The sequence below is a fragment of the Zeugodacus cucurbitae genome, chromosome 3, assembly GCF_028554725.1.
Source record: "Zeugodacus cucurbitae isolate PBARC_wt_2022May chromosome 3, idZeuCucr1.2, whole genome shotgun sequence".
Classification (NCBI taxonomy): Eukaryota; Metazoa; Arthropoda; class Insecta; order Diptera; family Tephritidae; genus Zeugodacus; species Zeugodacus cucurbitae.
Window position 1 is genome coordinate 73,327,139 of NC_071668.1, and position 21,585 is coordinate 73,348,723.

At 35.3% G+C, this 21,585-nt stretch overlaps 1 protein-coding gene across 1 annotated transcript in view; it reads left to right on the plus strand.

Moving 5' to 3' along the window:
* Nucleotides 1-14,193, plus strand: part of LOC105215924 (uncharacterized) — a 41,177-nt gene extending 26,984 nt beyond the window's left edge. The window contains exon 2 of the mRNA XM_054227995.1: nucleotides 14,030-14,193. Within this exon, the coding sequence (XP_054083970.1) occupies nucleotides 14,030-14,106 (77 nt within the window). The 3' untranslated portion in view covers nucleotides 14,107-14,193. The remainder of the gene's footprint in view (nucleotides 1-14,029) is intronic.
* The last annotated feature ends 7,392 nt before the right edge of the window (nucleotides 14,194-21,585 follow it).

The window sequence follows — 21,585 nt, forward strand, 5'->3', positions numbered from 1 at the left end:
ACAACATCTGAAGAAATAGGTTAATTCTAAAAAATAATATTTGGCAAGCTCTATAATCAATGCAAAATGTAAGCCAGCGGGGCGTATGATGAACTTTTTTGTGTGTGACTATTGCTGCAAATCTTTATGGAGCAATGTATATTTAACAAATTTATTATATAAAATTAAAGTAAATCCTTAAAACTAATGCTGAGTATAAATCAAGACCAACTACGACTGTCTTATTTATAATCACGTGTCTAAAAAAACATCCTTTATACATTCAACTTATAATCTCCAAAGCATTGAATCACTATATACACTATCACTGACACATATAAACTACACATAACTGCACATATTTTTCTGTTATTATAACTTACATCATTCAATATTGCTTTAGCTTCAGCTTCACCTTACTGTTTGCAAAATATAGTAAATCCAAACTACATTAAACGTAATCTGATTTTATTTACAAAATTTACGAAAACCAATAAACAGTTACTGCGAAAAAACTGGAACGAGCTACTGGCCCCATCGGCTTAATAAATTCTACTATATACACCTCAGTTAGCCGGGAGTCTAAAGTTAATTCAAAGCAAAACAATAATAAACCAAATATGAACGGTCATTGCTGCTGTGATAGTACAACTAAAAACTACCAACAACAATAATATTCATATAATCCATGTAAACAATTGTCAAAACTGTCTGTGAAATTTTTGGCAATTATAGGGTAAAATAATATTTACAATGTAAGGATAAACATTACAACAATGTAAGCGCGAGTTGTTGGTGGTGATGAGCTGTGTTGAATGTACATGATACATTTGTACTGTTGTGTTCAGGTGGTAGGGATGTATATTATTTTGAAATCTCGGGACCCTATACAAAATTAGTTAAAAACAAGAAGGCTAAGTTCGGGTGCAACCGAACATTTTACACTCTCGCAATTTATTGATGTAATTTTATAAAGATAACACAATTCGACCCATATATTCTGCATAAAGTTCAATAGAATAACGAAAATCATCATAAATAGTATATGGGGACTGAGGTAATTCCTGAACCGATTTCACTCGTTTTCAATTAATTTTATATTACCAATAATTATATATATATATATGGGATATGGGTATATGGGATCTGGGGGAAGTTATGACCCGATTTTAACCATTTTTAGGACAGAGACAAACTGTTATAAGAAAAAAATTTCCTATGAATTGAATTAAAATATCTGAGAGATTTACCTATATTTTCGGTGAAAAATTACCCGTAGTAATCGTAGTAGAACGACTATTCGAATAGTATTAATCGGTTAATATTCATACGAACGATTGCAAACCGGATATTCGAATAATCGGTTTTCATGTTATTCGAATAATTTTAAGAGCCCTATAGTAAACCTTACATTTAATATACTGACGGTACGAATATTGAAATCCTGTATGTTGTAATCAATTACACTAATGACCTGTTAAAATTGGTATAAGTCCCTGCTTACATAGAATGAACTTTGTGAATTTGATGAATGTAAAATCCTACGTTTTAAATCTAAAAATAGTTTATTCTAAAATGTTTTAAATATGGCTAGACAGTCGTCTAATTTAGTCAATTGGCAAATTTATTCCTTACTCAATTAGTTTAGATGATTTGCTAATTGAGTCCATTAAGGGACTATCTGAAACCCGTTAAAGTGTTAATATCAGAAAAATTTAAATAAGTTATAGCATTTCAAGTTACCGAAAACCACTCTATATATGCTTGAGAGATTCACCAATCTTGTCGCTGATTTCAAAAATGAATTAAGCCTTAATAATTTATAAAATTAGGAAATAATAGTTGGAAACCACTATTTAGTACATGTATAAGTTCCAAATCTTATTAAATCAATTAAAACCAGAGTAAATTTTTCAAGACCTTATTTAGTCCTTCCAGTTAAATAATCGGGGTTTCTAGCTCAGTGTTTACTTTAGATTTCCAAAATGTGTTATAAGGTAAGTCAATCTACTTGAAACTGAAATGCTAAGGAACAGTCTTATAGCGTTTTTCGACAGCCAAATTAATTGATCAATCAAAATTTTAATTGAGAAACCTTTTTTTGCCTTTTACACTGCCGGCTACTCGATAACCGATCAGCTGTTATACATTTTTGTTTTTGCTTTTCATAAGAAGTTGGTCAATTTCATCAGCTGATTGATATTTTTAGCAGCGACATCTACTGTAGCTTTTTTTTATCAAAGTATCCAGACAATCGCAGACAAAAAACGTATATCGTACGTCTTTGTCGCAGAGTTGCATTTGACTTTCAAGTCGATTAAAGTTCAATCAAAAATTAATATAGATTTTTATTTTGTATGGTAAATTGATCTTAATAAGCGTTTTAATCGATCAGTGGCCGGTTAATTGATCAATTAGCTCTTGTGTAAAAAGGCTATTATTCTATTAGTTTAGACGATTTACTAATTGGCTCAATTAAGGGTCTATCTGAAACTCGTTGAAATGCTAATTTAAGGAAAATGTAGAAAACTCAAATAATTAAGATTTGACGTTTTCTCTGATTATGAATATATCCCATTACTCTAAATAATGTTAGCTAAGCAGATATATTTCAAGAGACATAAAATCATTATATATGATTGAAAAATTCAACAGCTCATTTTATATACATACATATATACTGTACAAGATAGCTTTATTTCATAACACCGATTTTGAAAACTAAGATAAGGTCTTCCTAATTTAGGCAGGTAGCAAAGAATCAAAGAATAGTTGGAAACCCCCATCCAGAACCTTTTGTATAGTATATAGGTCGCCTATCCTATTAAATTACGGAAAACCAGACCAAGTATATACGGAATCAGCGCGTGGAATCTCTAAAATCCCCAACACTACTCCAAGCTAGATTTCCAAAACGTTTTCAAATTACAAAAGTTATACTATTTGTGACCAAAAATGCTTAGGAACCGTCTTAACTCACCTACAATTACCACATATCATATCTTATCCCTGAGTGCCCATTATTGCTCTCGGTTAACTAAATATTTAATTTTAATTTCAAACTGTCTACATATGCATGGGCATATTGTTGCTCCAAATAATCAGTGCTGTCTCACAATTTCCCCTACCTCCTTCCTTTCGAAACATTAATGACCTCTGCTTTCTGCTGCTGCAAAGAAAATAAAATGTACGGAGGACTTTGTGCTGCAGTTCTAACGGTCATTCCCCTACAATGTTTGTATGTACATCGCTCACACATACATTAATATTTTAGCTGCCTCACTACAATCCGCAATCTAAGCTCGTTTTGGCTCCCCCATTCAACTTCATTAGGAGTGCTTCCTCTTTTGGACCTACCGAATTCCGCTCGCCAGTACACTAATCACTCTTTCTGACAATGATTGCTGCTCGGAATAACTGTTGTTTGGCTGTTGGTTTTGTTAGCTCGCCCCCCTTGTTGCATTCTCATGATTTTGTTGGCTTATTTGTTTAACGGTAATTATGTGTGGTCGCATTGTTTGTCTCTTTTGTTGTTATCGCTGTTGTTGTTGTTGGTTAGTCGCAATTCTTTTGCAGTTTGTCAGTTTTGTAATCGTAATCGTTTATCAGTGTAGTTCATTTATAATTACATTGCAATTTACAATTATTGTTGCTGGTGGATTTATGTTTGTATGTGTACATATGTGTGTGTGTGTATTTGCATGCAAAATGTCTGCTTGTTTTGGTATTTGTGCGGTCTTGTTGTACACATTGTTGGCAATATTTTATAGTTGTTGTGCGGCATTGTTTAAAATTTGTTACATTTTAACGATGTGGTGATTACTTGTTGATATATGGCAATTACGAGCGACCGCTTTTCTATAAAGTCTCTGAGTTTTTTGTACTAAAAATGATGCTGTGATTTAAGTAGTGTTTGTTGGTCGGGTTTTTTTGTTGACTTTCAAATAAGTTTTGAAATGAGAAACTTTGTGTAATTTCATTTTATTCGAAATTGATAGCCAAGTCAATATTTCATTTGCCAGACCCATTAAAGTTCAGTATCAACTATTTGAAGTTGCAAAAGCATCGTAAATTGAAAATTTCAATTCGCACTAAATTGTAATTTCAAACAAGTAAGTAAGGGCTAAGTTCGGGTGTCCCTATATTTTCGGTAAAAACTTTGTTAGAAGTACCGAGGTCCTCATATTCGATATATAGGGTCTTGAAAACTTATGGACCGATTTCGACGATTTTTAGAAAGGGGCTGACACACTATAAATGCAGTATTTATGCAAAATTCTATTCCGATATCTTCACTAGTGCTTACTTTAAATACACACAATATAATACCATTGGTAAAATATTACAAACCAAGTTTCATTGATATTGGTCGAGTTAGTTTTTCAACCATAAGTAGGCGGAACCACGCCTATTTAAAATTTTGTACACCATTTTGAGTGCAGCACTTCTGTACCATCTTTATAATGAAATTTAAGGTTTCTGGTGGTTTTCCTTACTGAATTTAAGCATTTTTAGTAGTTTTCAACATAACCTTTGTATGGGAAGAGGGTGGTTATTATCTGATTTCCTCCATTTTTGAAATGTTTAAGGTAGTACCTAAAAGAAACGACTCTAGAAAGTTTCCTTGATATAGCTTTAGTAGTTTACGAGATATGTACAAAAAACTTTGTAGGGGACAGAACGGACCACGCCCACTTTCCAAAAAAAAAAAAAATACGCATATGCCCCTTCATAGTGCGATTCTAAATACCAAATTTTACTTAAATAGCTTCATTTAAGGCTTAGTTATAGCTCTTTATATGTTTTCGGTTTTCGCCATTTTGTGGGCGTGGCAATTAACCGATTTCACCCATTTTAAATACCAAACTCCTCAGAGTGCTAAGGAATATGTGTTGCAAGTTTCATTAAGATATCTCAATTTTTACTCAAGTTATCGCTTGCACGGACAGACGGACGGACAGACATCCCGATTTCAACTCAACACTCGTCATCCTGATCATTAATATATATATATCTAACTATTTTATTTCTGAGTGACACAAACAACTGTTAAATGAACAAAAGTATAATACTCACTTTAGCAACTTTGTTGCGAGAATATAAATATAATAACCGAAAATATGTATATAGCAAGCTTTGATTTGGAAAACCATATTGAACTGAACACCTAAAAATCTAACGGGAATTTTTAAATTTTTAATTTTCCAAAAGTTTAATTGACATTTTTTTTATGGGGCTGTGAAGTACGATACGATTTTCAGCAAAGGTTATCCGAAAAATCGAGTTTGAGAAGTGTTGCGACGAATGGAAAAAGCGCTGGCCTAAGGTATTATATCGAATGGATGAATATTAATGTAAACGCATGAATAATTTTAAACCAAAATTTAGTTTTTAACATACCACACCCAGCTTTGAAAACCCCCTCTTAATCGAATCTAATAGCCTGTTCAATTAAAGCTAATTGATCAATTAATTTGGCAGTGTGAAAAGGCTATAACCAAAACAATAAAAAAAAAATCAGACACCCGCTTAATTTAGTCAATTAACCATTGGAACTAAGAAGAAGAAGATATATTAGTTGAGACTTGGTGTATATGACGTTAACCCTTACATAGGAGGAGGGATTGGTTAATTGCTTGGCCATTTTTAAGCTCTTTTGTGGACGTGGCAATAATCTAATGCCATAAAAGGTACTCAGAGTGCCAAAGAGCTTGTTATCCAAGTATACATAAAATAGCAAATCCATCGGGATAGACGGACAGAGAGACTTCTCGAAATTGACTCCTAGTCAATTTATATGAACACTATATCTAACTTTATTAATTTTAGATGTTAAACAACCCGTAGGAGCACAAAAATAATATACTCTGAGCACCCCAAGTGTCTGCTGTCTTTTTGAATAAATTGTCACAACCAATCGACTGAGATTTCTTCCTATAGACTAACTAATAAAATCTGTACTTCTAGACGATAAACTTCAATCGAGCATCGGCAGACTCGACAATATATTGGTCAACAACTTTGCTTCCGCCGTTTTTTTTGTAAATTTAAGGCTTTTTTCACTTAGGACAGCCTCACCGTACGTATCCGAAAGCATTCGACTTGGAATTAAAAAAGAAAAGCAAAATTTCCCGCAAATGTCTAGAATTAGGCTCAAAAAGTGACATATTCAGCTGAGAATAAGTTTGGGATGCAAACAGTTCTCTACAAATATTTTGTTGGGTTAATGTTGACACAAGTGTCCAAGATCGATATAAAAAAATCGATTTAATCGAACAGTGCTTGACTCTAGAGACATCTAATGGCAAACGGCGGAAGCAAAGTTGAAGACCTAATATTATATTTAAAAATAATAACAGTGGATCTTCTCTAACTCGAATCTCCATAATCCACAAAAAAACTTCGAGTTAGAGAGACTTCAAAAAGTTTTATTTATTTACTTCGCATAAATTTTTATGGACATACGATAAAAGATGTTTTCTGTAATTTTGTCTTTGGCTCTTGACTTATTGTATCACATGCCTTGACTTTGACGTATCACATGCCTTGTGTTAGATGATTTATGCAATCCATTACAGTAATATCATATTTTATTCTCCTCAATACGATATAGAGGGACTCTTTTAAAATTCTGCCTCGAGAGTAAAATTTTAAATTTTGTATTATGCCCTGACCAAAAAGTTCGATTTATGGAAGGGAATTTATATGAAAGTTGCCTTCTATTGCCACTTCAAAAGTTCGAGTTATGGAGTACTTCGAGTTATAGAAATTCGAGTTAGGGAAGGAAATTTGTATGAAATTTGGCTTCTAAACGCTATTGCCAATCCAAGTGTTCGAGTTATGGAGATATTCGAGTTATAGAAGTTCGAGTTATGAAAGTTCCATTGTAGCGCTATCTGAAAGAAATTTTTATTTTGAATATGATCAAAACGGAAATCGGAAATTTTTCAAATAATTCGATTGGTATTATCTTCCCCTTGTCGATACATAGGTATCGCGAATATGACTCAAATTGGACATTATATGAGCTTCTGACAACGATATGACTGTAGCGGCACCTATCGATGATTTGTTGTGAGTCAAACGGGCCCTGTTAAGTTCAAAGCCACCAATTTGCACTACACTAAAAGCTTGATTAATTAAAGTTGGCGCATAAATTCAGCAATGGAAAGTGAAAATATATAACCAACTGACACAGACAAATAGTTTAGTCTGCAGCAAATGAAATATTAAAGCCAGTGACCCCGTTTTCTTTAGACCGACCAAGGTGATAATGAACAAATTACAAGTAAGAAGAATGTTTCGCTACAGTAACATTTTATGGCAATTTCATTTGGTGTTGTATGTAGTTAACTGTACAAATGTGTGTGTGAGTGAGGGAATATAATTTTTAAGCTTCACAGTATTATTTTGGCATGCAACGCCTTGGACTGTCATTACTAATTCCACAAAAAAACATAACGCATAAAATATTTGCCTAATTCCTGTGTTTGTTGCGAAAGCCACAAGGGTACACGCATATATACTCGTGTATAATAGTGTGTGTATGTGTGTTTAAGCCTTTCCCTTCAGTTCGGCTCATTAGTGAAACACTAGTGAGTTCACTACTTACTGGTAACCACCACTGGTTACCCACCATAATACCGGCAATGCAATTCACTCATGAATTTAACACGGCGATGTCATTGGCGGTAACCGATTAACACTATTCACGAGTGATTTCACCGCCTATATTTCACTAGCTACTTCACCACATATCACTGACTATATATCATTAGTTACTTCACAACTTACCGACTATTAAATTTCACCACTTTCTTCACTACCTCTCAACGTAGCTAGTTTATTCCAAACATAATTAAACACAAATTTTATTTAAATTTTATATAATTAACAATATTATTTTTTATTTAAAATTTCTTTGTTTACAATTATATTTACCATCTGAACAACAGGGTCGGTTAATATCAGTCAAGTCAGAAGAAGTCAAGTCAGAAGTTTTTGTGCACTTCGGCTGGATTCAAAAGCGACTTCGTTGAACATGTGATAAAGAAAGAAAATAATTAAAAAGAAATGTAGTTGATATTAAATTTGTATTACAAATTACATACCATATATATCACTGCACTTATATCCCCAAGTCACATTTCTAAGAGTTCCATTAAAATTTGGTGTTGATCTTAAATGAGTAAAATAATTCGAAACAAGTATACATATAAGTAAGGTGTTAATAATTTAAATAAATGTACATACAAGGATATTTATGCGTTCATAAATATGTGCAAACACTTTCGAACAAACCATATACAGCAATGTTGGAATTCTTACCTCTTTTCATTGTGCAGGGCAATCCATTTTTTTGCATAAAAAATTTATGTTTTCTTTGTTTTTATTCACTATTATTTCATTTAATTATTAACCTTTTAATAACACTTTTAATAAACAATAAACGTATTAGAACCCGCGACGCGAGATCAATTGTACAATCAGAGAACAACTATTATGCGAAAAATGAAATATCAGAATTACAAAGAAAACGCTGATGCCTTTCTTTCTACAACAGTAAATCATGCTTTCAATGACCAACTTGTACGTAAATACTATAATGATCCAATAATTATTTACAACTTGTACTTACTGTACGAGATGCTCTGCCGTTATTATTCTGCGTTATTTTTGCTTCGATCTCTCAAAATTGCATTCCCACCCTTATTTGTCGGTAATATTCTACTGAGAGTACAAATTAAGCACAACGTTCTCTAGATCATGCTCTCTTCTCTCTCAATCTCTCTCATGTACTATTGCTTCTCTGCATTACCTCGTTGTCTTGAATTCTCTAGTTACTTGTAACACAAGAATTCACTAGTGCAATGCACCAATTCATACCAGCCGTACTGCAGGGTTTCTGCTGTCATGACTGTATGTGTATGTGTGTGCGTAAGACAGTGTTAAGCAGGCATAGGGCAACTGTCGCAAAGCAAGCACTATACAAGGGACCAAAATGTGCCTTCGTTGTGCGTGCGCTCGCTTGCGCTGGCTTTTGTGCATTTCACATGCATTTGCCCTCGAGATAAATCACATGAATTTATTATGATGACGGTATAAATCTCACAGCAAATGCGCAAAAGCAGGCAACAAAGCACTAAAATAAAAAAACTACAACAACAACAACCAAAGCTGCTTGCAAAATGGCATATGAAAAATGAATGCAAATCGGTCCGAATGCAGTGCGACGGAAGTCGGAACAACAACAACAACAACAACAGCGACAATGTGCCATAAGAACTAATCTTACGAGTGCGCAGCGAGCGAGCGAGCGAGAATTGCAAAGTAAATATCTGGAATGGTTTGACATCGCTTGCAAATAGCCTGCCCCTGTGGATAGGCAACGAAAAAGTGCATACGGGAGCGTTTGCTTAGCTCTTGGCGTGGCGTGTGCGCCGCTAAGTGAACTGGGAAGCGCTTTGAAAACAAAAACAGCAAACGAGAAAAAATTGCATGAAAAATAATACGCCAAACAAGCAGCGTGTTGTCAACTCCTACGCCGGAAAAACGCATGGCAGCCCTGCGCAATTTGAGTGTGCCGCTCTGCGCCAAAGTGTATGCATTAACTGGGTGTAGCGTCGCTTATGTACACACATTTGCTCGCAATTGTGCGTAACGCATTTGTTTTTTGTTTGTGGACAACACTGGTTACCGGTTGCATGCCAGCTGTATGTATACACTTCACGCTTCTGCTCTTCGCTTAGCAAAGGGCGTTGTTTGGGCACATCCGTTCCAATGCATATTTTTAGACAGAAAATAATTGTGGATTTTAGCCTCAGTGTAGGCAACGGCCAACAGGAAGAGCAGAGTCATATATTCTGGTTGTGGTCATATATTGTGGCTCGGAGAATAAAAACATACCATACGCAAAATTATAATTAAATTCAACCTTAAAAATATAATAAAATATTTTATATATTAAGAATCGAAAATTAATTACGTAAAATTAAAAAAAAGTACGTAAGCTCTTATTTTTCTTTTTAGTAGCGCCTAAAAGTTCTAAGATATAAATTTCTGGTCAATTATTCAATTAACTCGCCAAAATCCGAATAAAGGTACACCTTATTATTGATTTTTGTGTCATAAACGTCCAATCAAAGTTATAAAAAAATGTGTACTAAATATTGCCTACATTTAGGCGATCAATTCAAACGACGATCAAACCATTTTGCTATTTGAATATAGAAATTTCAAAATCTACTCACTACTTTTCAATAATATTTCTAGTTTTGTTGCTATTTACCTAAATTTTATTTATTTGCTGCAAAATGTCCTATTTGAAAGTGAAAAAAGTATTAGCATACATTTGGGAGCGGAAACTGAAATGTATGAACTACTTAAACAAACTACCATATTTCTATTTAAATATAAGGAAATCAACAAATGACGACCGAATACGTGTCGAATGAATTGCTTACAATTTTAAGCAAATATTCTAAAATAAAAAGAAAAAATATTTAGAAAATTAAATTTCCTAAGATTTTTAATAAATAGTTACCTAATTCTGTGACTTTGCATCTCTATGTTGTAGCTTAAATTTCGTCTGCGTCTGGCAACGCCCACGCATTGTTTCCCATGAAACCCAACAAAAACGTTAAGTACAAAAATGCAGTGTACTAAACATGTTGTTCCTGCGCCCTCAAAATCTATGGTAGACAGAAATTTCCTGCCGCTTTTGAATTGTTTAGCCAGCATGTTGTCTATAAAATATTCGCTCGAACTTTGTGGTTAACGCCAAAATAAAACAAGTAAATAAGGTCTAGTTTTGTGTGCAGCCGAACTTTATACGAGTATACTCTCGCAATCTCTAAGATGAAAGTATGGTTGTGGTTACTTTTAGGTGGCAGTATTATTAGATATAATAAATATGAATTGAATAGATTACAAACAACTAGCGCCTAGCCCATCAACTTATCGTGACCACTGAAAATTTAAACAAAGCTCAGTCAAAGCCGAAAGTCATTGACTTCGGCCAAAATGTAAACAAACCCATGTCAAAGGTCATTGAACTCTACCAAAAGGAAACCAAAACTTTGTCAAAGGTCAATGACCTCGACCAAAAGGTAAACAAACCCCTGTCAAAGGCCATTGACCTCGACCAAAAGGTAAACAACCCCCTGTCAAAGATCAATGACTTCGACCAAAAGGTATTGACAGGGGTTTGTTTACATTTTGGTCGAGGTCAATACCCTTTGGCCGAGGTTTGTTATTTACATTTGGTTGAGTTCAAAGACCTTTTACAGGGTCTGTTTACATTTTGAGGGTTGCGATGGATGAGTGTTGCTTACACTCATTTTGGAGGTCACGTGGTGTAGGTTTGTTTGGATGGACAGGTTTATAAAGAATGGGTTGGGCCATAGGAGATCAAGTTAAGGGAGGTGGGAAGTCTACCTGGAGGTCAAGTGTTTAAAATTCGGGCATGATAGGTCAATATAGTAATGGTAATGCTAGTGGTCAATCGAGGCATGACACGTTTTAGCGGGTTCAAAATGTTAATGAATTCCGTAGAAAAAGTGGACAATATCGAACTTTGATGGGAGACTATTGATTATTGCAGCAATCTAATAATAGAAAACGAAATATGTACATCAGAAGACTAGAATAACGAACATCATTTATAATGCATGGGTGGACAAAACTATTATACTATGTGCAAGAGTTGTTGCGAGAGTATAATAAATACACAAAAATCAAAAAAAGAGTCTGCCAATACATTACCGAAATTCTATGCTGCCGCTGCTGGCAAAGTCTGTTTTGTTGTTTTTGTCATTGCTGCATTGTTTATTTTCGGCGCCAACGTGCTTGGGCATGTGCAGCATGTAATGTTGGAGTGTTGTTGCGTCTCATGGCTTTCATAATTTCACGTGTTAATGCCGCCCTTGAGGTGAACGTCAACAATAAAATTAACTTTCCGCCAGCAAAATGGTTTGATGCACCAAGCCAAGCGGCGCGCTGGTGCAATGGCCACACGAACACACACAAATACACTCGCCAGTCCACTCATGTACTTACATAAGCGTTGCAAAGTCATTGGCAGCACAATGGCGGTAACCGCGTCCACTAACCGCTTGCTATGACAAACATTTCCGGTTGTTTGTTTACGTCAATTGTTGTTTTTGTTAGTTGGTCATTGTTCATGCCATTGTCAGGTGCATCGAGCTTTTAAACAAAAATTCTAAAATTTGTTGTTGCAAGTCAAATTTGTTGCTATTGTTTTTGTTGCTGCGGCAAGGTACCCAACTGCGTTTTGTGTGATGAAGTGATCCTTTGGGAAGCGAGTTCCATGTGAAATTTAAGGTGACTGAAATTCATATATATTTAGATTCATATGTATTAGACTTTGGTATTCGACTAATCGACTAACCGAATTAACCGAATAGGGCATTATTCGAGTAATAATATTCGGTTTGCACTTTTCGGATAGTCGTCAGTCATCGACTATTCGATGAATCGCTCATTTCCGACTATTCGGTTGACCGTTCGTTGTCGACTATTCGAATAGTGTAAGTTCATTCAATTTTCATTTTGATTTAAAACGTGAAACACAGAAAAAATGCGCACAACTGACATTTTCACAAGTAAAAACAAACAAAAATCAAAGGCTGCTTGGATTTCAAACAATTTTCATTTATTCGAATAGTGACAGTATAACTATTCGAATAACCGCAGTAGAACGACTATTCGAATAGTCGGAACATTGCGACTAATCGAATAGTACTAACCGGTTAATATTCGTACGAACGATTACAAACCGGATATTCGAATAATCGGTTTTCAGGTTAATCGAATAATTTTAAGAGCCCTAATATGTATATATATTCTCTCAAAAGCACTTAATTTATTATGTAGTCTTCAACCAAAATTGATTCGATCAGGTTCAGAACGTCATATATTGAAGCTATGGTTCCAAATCTGAGAGAGGGGAGAGATAATATATCTAGATATATTTTTGATAGAGTTTCGTGTGATATTGATTTGAAATTCTCTGTACCGATCTACATATTTTTATTAAAAAATCGTTCTATAGAGAGATTCTGTAACAATCAAGGTTTAACGAACTCTGGTTGAAGGGATTTAGGTTTGAACTTGGGTACTAGGAAAGAATAGTCCCAAAAATTGTTTACTGTGTCGGAATAGAGAAGTGTAGATATATTGGTCGCGGGGATTCGCTTTCGACGAACCACCAGTTACCTTGCTTTCAATCTATAATTTGTTTAGATTTTGGCTAACCACATTTGGTCAGTGACCTTTGTCCGGGGTTTCGAGGTTAATGCTCTTTGACCGGAGTTTGTCTGCATTTTTGGGGATTTGGTAGTTCACATTTTGAAAGTCATGTAGGTTTCAAGGCTTAATGTGGAGTATGTCATATAGATCAAGCTAGGGGACTTGGAAAGTATACTCGAGGGTCAAGGCAAGTTAAACTTGAGTAAAGATCCGTCAATGTTGTGGACATATAGACATTTTGGTCGCAAGGACTCACTTTCGTCGAACAAAGTGATTCCGTTGATTTCACAATATACCTATTCTGACTCAGATTGATATATAATAAAACCAGAAATTGTGGAAATTGATGGTATATTTAACATTTGCGCATACCAATCTTTCTATCTCTAGTTGGCCAATCCGTTGTGAAAACAGGTTCCACTTCTCTAAATAATATCCGATGTGTCTCAATATGTTCTTATGATCACTATAAAACTCATTACGAAACACTGAACAAACTGCTGTTCAGAACTGAATAAACTATCTGTTGATTAACTCTTTTAAAACTTTAAACCATTTTATCGTTGCTGGTCTGTGAATTTAAGCTTAAAGTGCATACATTTTTAATTTTCTCCAATATTAATTTGTAGTCGCTTCCGCTGTCGCGCACGGCCAACAGGGAGCCGGTATTTTCCGCGCTACTCAATTATGTATTTTTATTTGTAGTAGATTATATTTTAATTTACGCGTTTAGCTATTTTTTAATTAAAATGCTTCACTCATTTTTTTTTATTTTTGCTAGTGAATAGTGAACACACCGCGTTGGCGACGGACGCTGGTGCTTGTACCAGAGAAAAAGCAAGAAAATTAAAAGTATAAAATAAAATTATTAAAAAGTCCATTTAAAAAGGAGCAAGAATATAAAATTGGAAAAACGCAATTGCGCCTGCCAGTCGCAAGGGTGTTACTATGCTGTTTGGGACCTTTGACCTTTTTAAGCACACTTACATACATTTGTAAATATCTAGTTTTTATGCTCTGTGGTTATTTTTAGTAAGGCCAGCCGTTGAATTATCGCAAATATAAATTGTTTAAATAGCAAAATTTCTGTGAGGTCATTCTGTGGGTTAAGGTAGGAGTCAAGTGAGTTCAAATTGAGGTAGGTGTTAAATGAGGTCAAACGAGGAATCTTGCTAGTAGTCAAGGGGTTTAAGATAGACGTCACATGAGGTCTGTCTAATACAGAGTCCGTGAGGTCACGCAAGGTCAAGGTAGTGATCAAATAAAGTCAAGCAGGAATTCACGTAAGATCAATAATCTGAATGAAGTGATGTAAAAGGCAGAGGCGGTCATGCGGGAGTCAAGCATAGTTAGGTTAGGGGTCAAATGAAATCAACTTAGGCGTCAAGTAGGTCAAGCTGAGATTTTTGAGGAAAATCAAATGAAGCCAGTTAAAGGATGACGTGTGGTCATGCGGGGGATGATCAAGTGTGGTTAAGCTAGAGAGCTAAAAAAGGAGTCAGCATAGTTAAATTAGGGATCAAATGAGGTTAAGCTGGGGTTCGTGAAGGAAATCAAATGAAGTCAAGTAAAGGATCACGTGTGATCATGCGGGTTGTCGAGTGTGGTCAATCTAGCGATCAAATGCAGTCAAGGTAGGGTCACGGGAGTTCTTGCGAGGCCAAGCGACAAATCTTTTTTTTCTTTTTGTCATATTATTTAATTTTATAAAAGGTTTCTAGTACTAAAATGTGAGATCTAATAAGATTTATTATATTTTCGTTTACTTTTAGACTGAAAATTCTACACATTCTACAGAAATCGGTAAGTAAACTTTTTATGTTTTCCCGTTTTACATTAATATTTATGTGATTGTATACCATTTTGAAGACTAACTATAACATTTTCTGCTGTGTATTTATTATAGTCCCATAATTAAATCTTTCTACAACATTATATGGGTCAAGGTAACCACAACCAATTTTTCCAATTTTTATTAATATGTCTTGGTTTCTTTTGAGCATTATATTGTCTATTCTATTAATCTGCTGTCTACACATACATAAATATTCATTTATTTATTACTAATAAACGATAAATACGCAGACATATCATATCTTTCATATACACTCCCGAAATAACTGACCACTCCCGCTTGACTTCATGCACACTTATGCGCTTACGTGCACTTCTTTCGCGACCCGCCCACATCATATCATATCATATGTTAAATGTGTGCAGGCATGTCCGTCTAAGGATGAAATTCCGTTTGTTTGACCCCTTAATTGTGCCGCCACTTAATTATGCAGCACACGTGCGACCGGCATAATTGAATTGTAAATATGCCAGGCAAGCGTCGGCTCATGTGACTGCGCACAAGAAGAAGCCACGCAAACACACACACACAGCCGCACACATACTTATGTCGCGAGTATGTGGCATAGTGCAGATATTTATTTCCTTTCAGCGCAGCAACAGTGGCTCCTACGCCTGTTCATTATCCACACACACACATACTCCTTGGCGTGCTTTGTATGCCGTCGCGCTTCGCCTTCGTGGCTGCAACCTGAGGTGATACGTTAAAGCGACGAGTTTTGTATTTCGCCAAGCTCTTGTAATTATGCTGATGACGTTGATGACGAAATGTTGTTGACACTTGACTCGTGTAACTGTCAGCGTGCTGCCGCAACAATGTACGACAAAGGCGTGACAACGAAAAGCTCCTCAAATTGCTTGCAATGAACTGTTCGCACGAATAAGCGCCTAGTAAGCTTCGTCGTGGGTGTGAGATATAACGGTATATATATTTGTACGGTTTCGGTGATGCTGCACGCCATGGCATATGCCTTGTGTTAACGAGCTATAATTAACTCTGAAGACTGTGTAATAATTATGCACTTAAATTAGATGAAGCAGACGAGCGCTTGCTGCATTTAAATTGAAATCATTTTTATAAATTTATTTAAACGATTTATAAAGTCGGGAGATGCAACTGCTACATCAATAAAGCACAAGGGAGAAGTGCGGTTAGGGAATATCTAAGAGAGACTTTCCAGATTGATAATACCTTTTCTAATTTGAAGCGGAGTACTAGGAAAGAATATACCCAAAAAACGTTTACTGCATCGGAATAGAGAAGTATAGATATTTTAGAGGCAAGCATTACATTTGGAAGGTCACTTCGTTTAAATATTTATATTTTGGTGGGTCATGGGGAGAAGGTTTGTTTACATTGTGAGGTCACATAAATTGAAATTTTTGTACGGGTTGAGTTGTCATATAGATCAAACTAGGGGATATGGAAGGTCCATCTGAGTGAGGCTATTAAGGCTGAAAATGTCATCTGGTTAAAACAAAATTCCAAAATTCGTAGATTTAATAGAAAAATATATATATAATAGATATTCGAAAAAAAAAAATGGCTTGTCGAAATAGGTAAGAGCGAACGAAAATATGTGCTGATATTTATCAAACGTCAGAGAATAAAAATTAGTTTAGAAATAAATTTTCAAACTACTAGTTCAAAATGAATTAGTCTAAAGCCAAATAAGCTGGTATTCCTAAAAGGCTGAAAATTCCATCTGGATAAAGGAGAATTCCAAAATTCGAAGATTTAATAGTAAAATCGGGATATTCGAAAAATTTTTGAATTTCGTATGCCAGAAAATAATTAAATACAACATTAGGCATATAGAGAGCAAAAAATAGGTTCCGATATTTATTAAACACAAAAATATTAAATTTTGTTCCATACAACGTTTTCGAAAAGGATTGAGTTTTGATAATAGAGATTAACAAAACTCAGAATACATAAATTAACTGAATATTCTTAAATCCAAAGGAGTATTAAGTGAATAATCGAATGGATATTCTAGCCTTTTTTAAATGATTGACTTGGATTGTTTATGACATTCTTATTTACTTATCCACTCATAGAAGTCAATCAATTTAAATCTTTAATTCTCTCTCTAATGTGAAATTATCTTAAATTCGAGAAAATTTTACAACAAAAAACTTTTAGAAATTGTTATACATCAACTTGAGCGATTTCACATCAACCAAAGTCAGCACTATTTGCTGCCGCAGCAGCAGCCATATAAGTTCGAAGCCATCTGTGCTGTCAGCCTTAGCTCACTTCAGCATCATTTCACTTGAAATATGCGCTAGCATTTTTTTATAATTTTTTTTTTCTTATTTACCACACCATAATCGCCAACTACTGTTCGACACTTCTTATTTTCTTCTGACATTGTGATTATCAGCATGATTGCCTGCAACGCAGAGCGCAGTGAAAAAATAAAGAGAAAATGAAATCGTCAATCTGTTCGATAAAAAATTCACGAATATTCTTGTCGAAAATATTTTATGCAATTTTTCATACAACAACTATCGCATGCACATTGCGCGGCATTGCATATGCGCTCATGCATATGCAGTATATAACTTGGCTGCGTGTGCAAATAAAAATGCTGATAACTTGAGTTGCTACATCTGTGGCTGCTGCTTGAGAAACTTGTGCGTTGAGTAATATGTGGCTCTTCAAAGCTAGTAAAAAAAGATTGAATTGTGAGAGAAAGTGGTAATATTTGTTTTTTTTTTTATTCTCGAGGCGAATTGAACTTTTATATTTTACATTTATTCTTCTTTATTTGACTACTTAAGTGCTTATTTTATCAGCTTGCTTATTTGTTGACGCTCTTCGCTTTAAATATAAATCTTTTAAACTTTATTTTTAGTTGTACTCTAACAGCGAATTTCTTAGCAACTCATAAGTCTCTCACTATAAGTCACTCCTAGGGGTAGACTTAGACCTGGCACAGAGTCCAAACTCTCGAGAGGTTGAGATGATTAAAAAGATATGAATAGCTTGAGTGCGTTGTGATACAACACTAAACTAATCAGTTATACAAATTCCTCCACTCTAAAAAAAGAACCTAAAACTTCTCTCTCTAAAATTATTTGCATAGTTTTAGGCGATTTTTACAATTTTTTTACAACTACGACATAGCTTCTTTTAGGAGGATGTAGAATCAGAATCTTTATACGGAGTTTGAGAAGCTATTTTAATTTTTAAAATATATTTAGCACTGAAAATGAACAGAAACCATTTAAAGTCTCTCTTTTCTCTAGAGTATTAGACAAACTCATTAGAAATATCGAATATCACCTATATGTGAGCTAAGTGCGGAACTGAGTTATAATACGTCCCAAACATCTCCGAGAGTACATATGAACACATTTTTATACTCTCGCAACAAAGTTGCTAAGAGAGTATTATAGTTTTGTTCACATAACGGTTGTTTGTAACACCAAAAAACTAAACGAGCTAGATATAGGGTTATATATACCAAAGTGATCAGGGTGAAGAGTGGAGATGTCTGTCGTCCGTCTGTCTGTGGGCCCATAAGAAGGTTGCTTTCGAAGATGGACAAAATCGGACCACTGCCACGCCCACAAAATGGCGAAAACCGAAAACACATAAAGTGCCATAACTAAGCCATTAATAAAGCTATGAAAATAGAATTTGGTATAAAGGATCGCACTATAAAGGCGCATATTTGGATGCAATTATTTTTAGAAGTGGGCGTGGCCCCGCCCCCTACTAAGTTTTTTGTGCATATATCGTATACTACTTGAGATATATCAACCAAACTTTCTAGAATCGTTTCTTTTTACTACTACCTTATACAGTCGAAAAATGGAGGAAATTGGATAATAATCACGCCTACCTCCCATACAAAAGTTATGTTGAAAACTACTAAAAATGCTTTAATTCAGTAAGGGAAAACACCAGAAACCTTAAATTTCATTGTAAAGAAGGTACAGAAGGTGTACAAAATTTTTTATTTTTTTTTTCCCGAGAAATATGTTAGCTTTAGTCTAACATAACGAGCAAACATTAATTTTATATTCTAACGCCTGTGGATATGCAATGATTTTTACTCTTGCAGCCAACACAACAGTATTATTAATTAATTTTTCATGAATTGAACGAATAATCTAGAATTTAACACTCTCACCGTATTAAATATGAGCTAAAAGCCACTACACACAAACTCATACGCACTCAAATACTCATTAATTGAGCGCTTCTATAAGGCGATTTTCTTTGGAATGCGCTGTGACATAAATTGCGGAAACGTTGCTGTTCACTATTAAATGGAATAAATATCGACAAATTGGCATTTTAATGAATTTCCTTGACTGCAGCAAATGGTCTTTGGCGAACTTTTCCTGCCAATCTTCATTTCTTGTGAAACGGCAAAGTGCAGTAGAAAGCCAACAATGCAATATAAATAAAGTAAAGTAAAGAATGACTGCCAGAAAGGAAAGCGCAAATTACTTACTTATTTCGTAATTCGTAGGCTCTACGTGGCACAATGAGCGGCAATATCGAGTGGGTGAGTGAGCAGTGGGTGGCCGGTGGGTGGTCGGTGGGTGTTGTGTGTGTGACCTTGATGGTGGGATTTCCACAGCAGTGAGTGGCATATTGTAAGTGAGTATTGAACTTGAAGGCCTGCAGGTATTAAAAGACGATTTTGTATTTAATGAAACTGCACTTGATATTGAGACGTTCGTTTAGTTCACAGAAAGTGATGGTGTATTTGTATTTGTATTGAATGCCAAAAGGGACTTAATTTCTCTCTTTTTACTCGGCCTAATGTTTATTTAAAGTCTCATTGAATGGGAAGGAAATCTGTATCAAATAGCTGCTATGGTATTTGAGCATAAAGATTGTAGGGGTAGAGGCATGGTGTGATGGAGAGAAAGAGTTCTTTGGCATTGGGTATTTCAGTGATGAAATTGAAATACAGCTGAGTTTAAATTTTTATTCTTACAAAAGTTCCGCTAAATCGATTTATTAATTATTATTAGATAGATGTCATAGCGACTAGAGAGGGAGAGAGAGCGTGGGTGTACAAGGCCTTAAAAAGATAAAGAAAGCGACTAGGCAGATGAGAGTGTGAGACCTTAAAGAAAGAGAGAAAGAACTTTTTTTCGGTCTTATAAACTATTTCATGCTAAAAAGGAAGAGGCGACTAGAGAGAGAGAAAGAGAGAGGGAGGAGGGGTCTTATAAACTATTTCATGCTAAAAAGGAAGAGGCGACTAGAGAGAGAAAGAGAGAGTGTAAGACCTTATAGAGTTAGAGAAAGCGACTAGAGAGAGTGTGTAAGGCCTTAAAGAGATGGAGAGAGAAATGTATATTGGTCTTAGGAACCATAGGAAGACTTTGAAATTCTCTCGAAATATCCATGTGCAATTGTTCAAAATTTCTTAAAAGAAAATATAACTAAAATACTCTCATTTTTTTATAGGAAACCCTGGTTAGGTTAGTGTACAAGGCCTCACTTAGACAGCTAAAATCCGCAGTCCTTTGTGTTGCCGCAAACACCGAAATATGGACACCACTGATCTTCAAGCGTAAGCAAAACCGATCTAGTGCCGCCGAGATGTTTCAGCCTCGAACCAGCAAAAGCAGGGCAGTGCAGGAGAAACACTGTAGATGTTTCAATCTCGTCTTTCTCCATTCAGAGTGGTAACTTGCATCCGGAAGGATGTTTATCCTCACAGCATGTAAACAGGGCAGTTTCCCATAAGGACTCTTACCATTGCGGCGAGTTTAACCTTGCTAAGAACACATAGTCCAGTAGACATTCTACGACTAACGCAGGGCAAAAACGATCTCTCAGTCACACAAGTCCTAGTCATTAATGACCCCCGATCGAGCTCGTCAAGGTCCACAGGTCTAGGAGGACAATGGGGCGCTAGCTCATTCCCATTCTGACAAGATTTCGTGTCAGTCGATAGGAATATTGGTCCTGGAGATAATGGCGATGATGAGATAAGGAATTATTTGGTTCAGTAAAATCTTGACTTTTTAAATTCGGATATATATTCCTTAAAGCATAGCTGTAGCCTTCATTAAAATCTTAAATTCCCACTAAGAAACACGTGAAGACCTTCAAGCGGCTTAAGCCATAATACTAACTGATTATATACATTGCTACACACACCTACAGTCATATTCCCACGCAAATCTCGCACATAGTTGTCTTCAAATTAATGACTCACAATTACTACCACAGCTGGGCACACTCACCACTACACACACACATAGTATACTTGAGTATAGGTGAGAAGTTGTGGAATTATTTGCACAGCTTGCAACGCAAATGAAACGAAAATTAAACCAATTACTATGTGCATTGACACTGATGACTTGTGGTTTAGACACATACATGAGTATGACACGCGGCGCGTGGGCAGCGACAACATTGTGCCACCAACCCGTATTTATGTATGCAAATATATGTGTAGCGGCAATATATTGACACAAGCTGAAATAGAAATATCT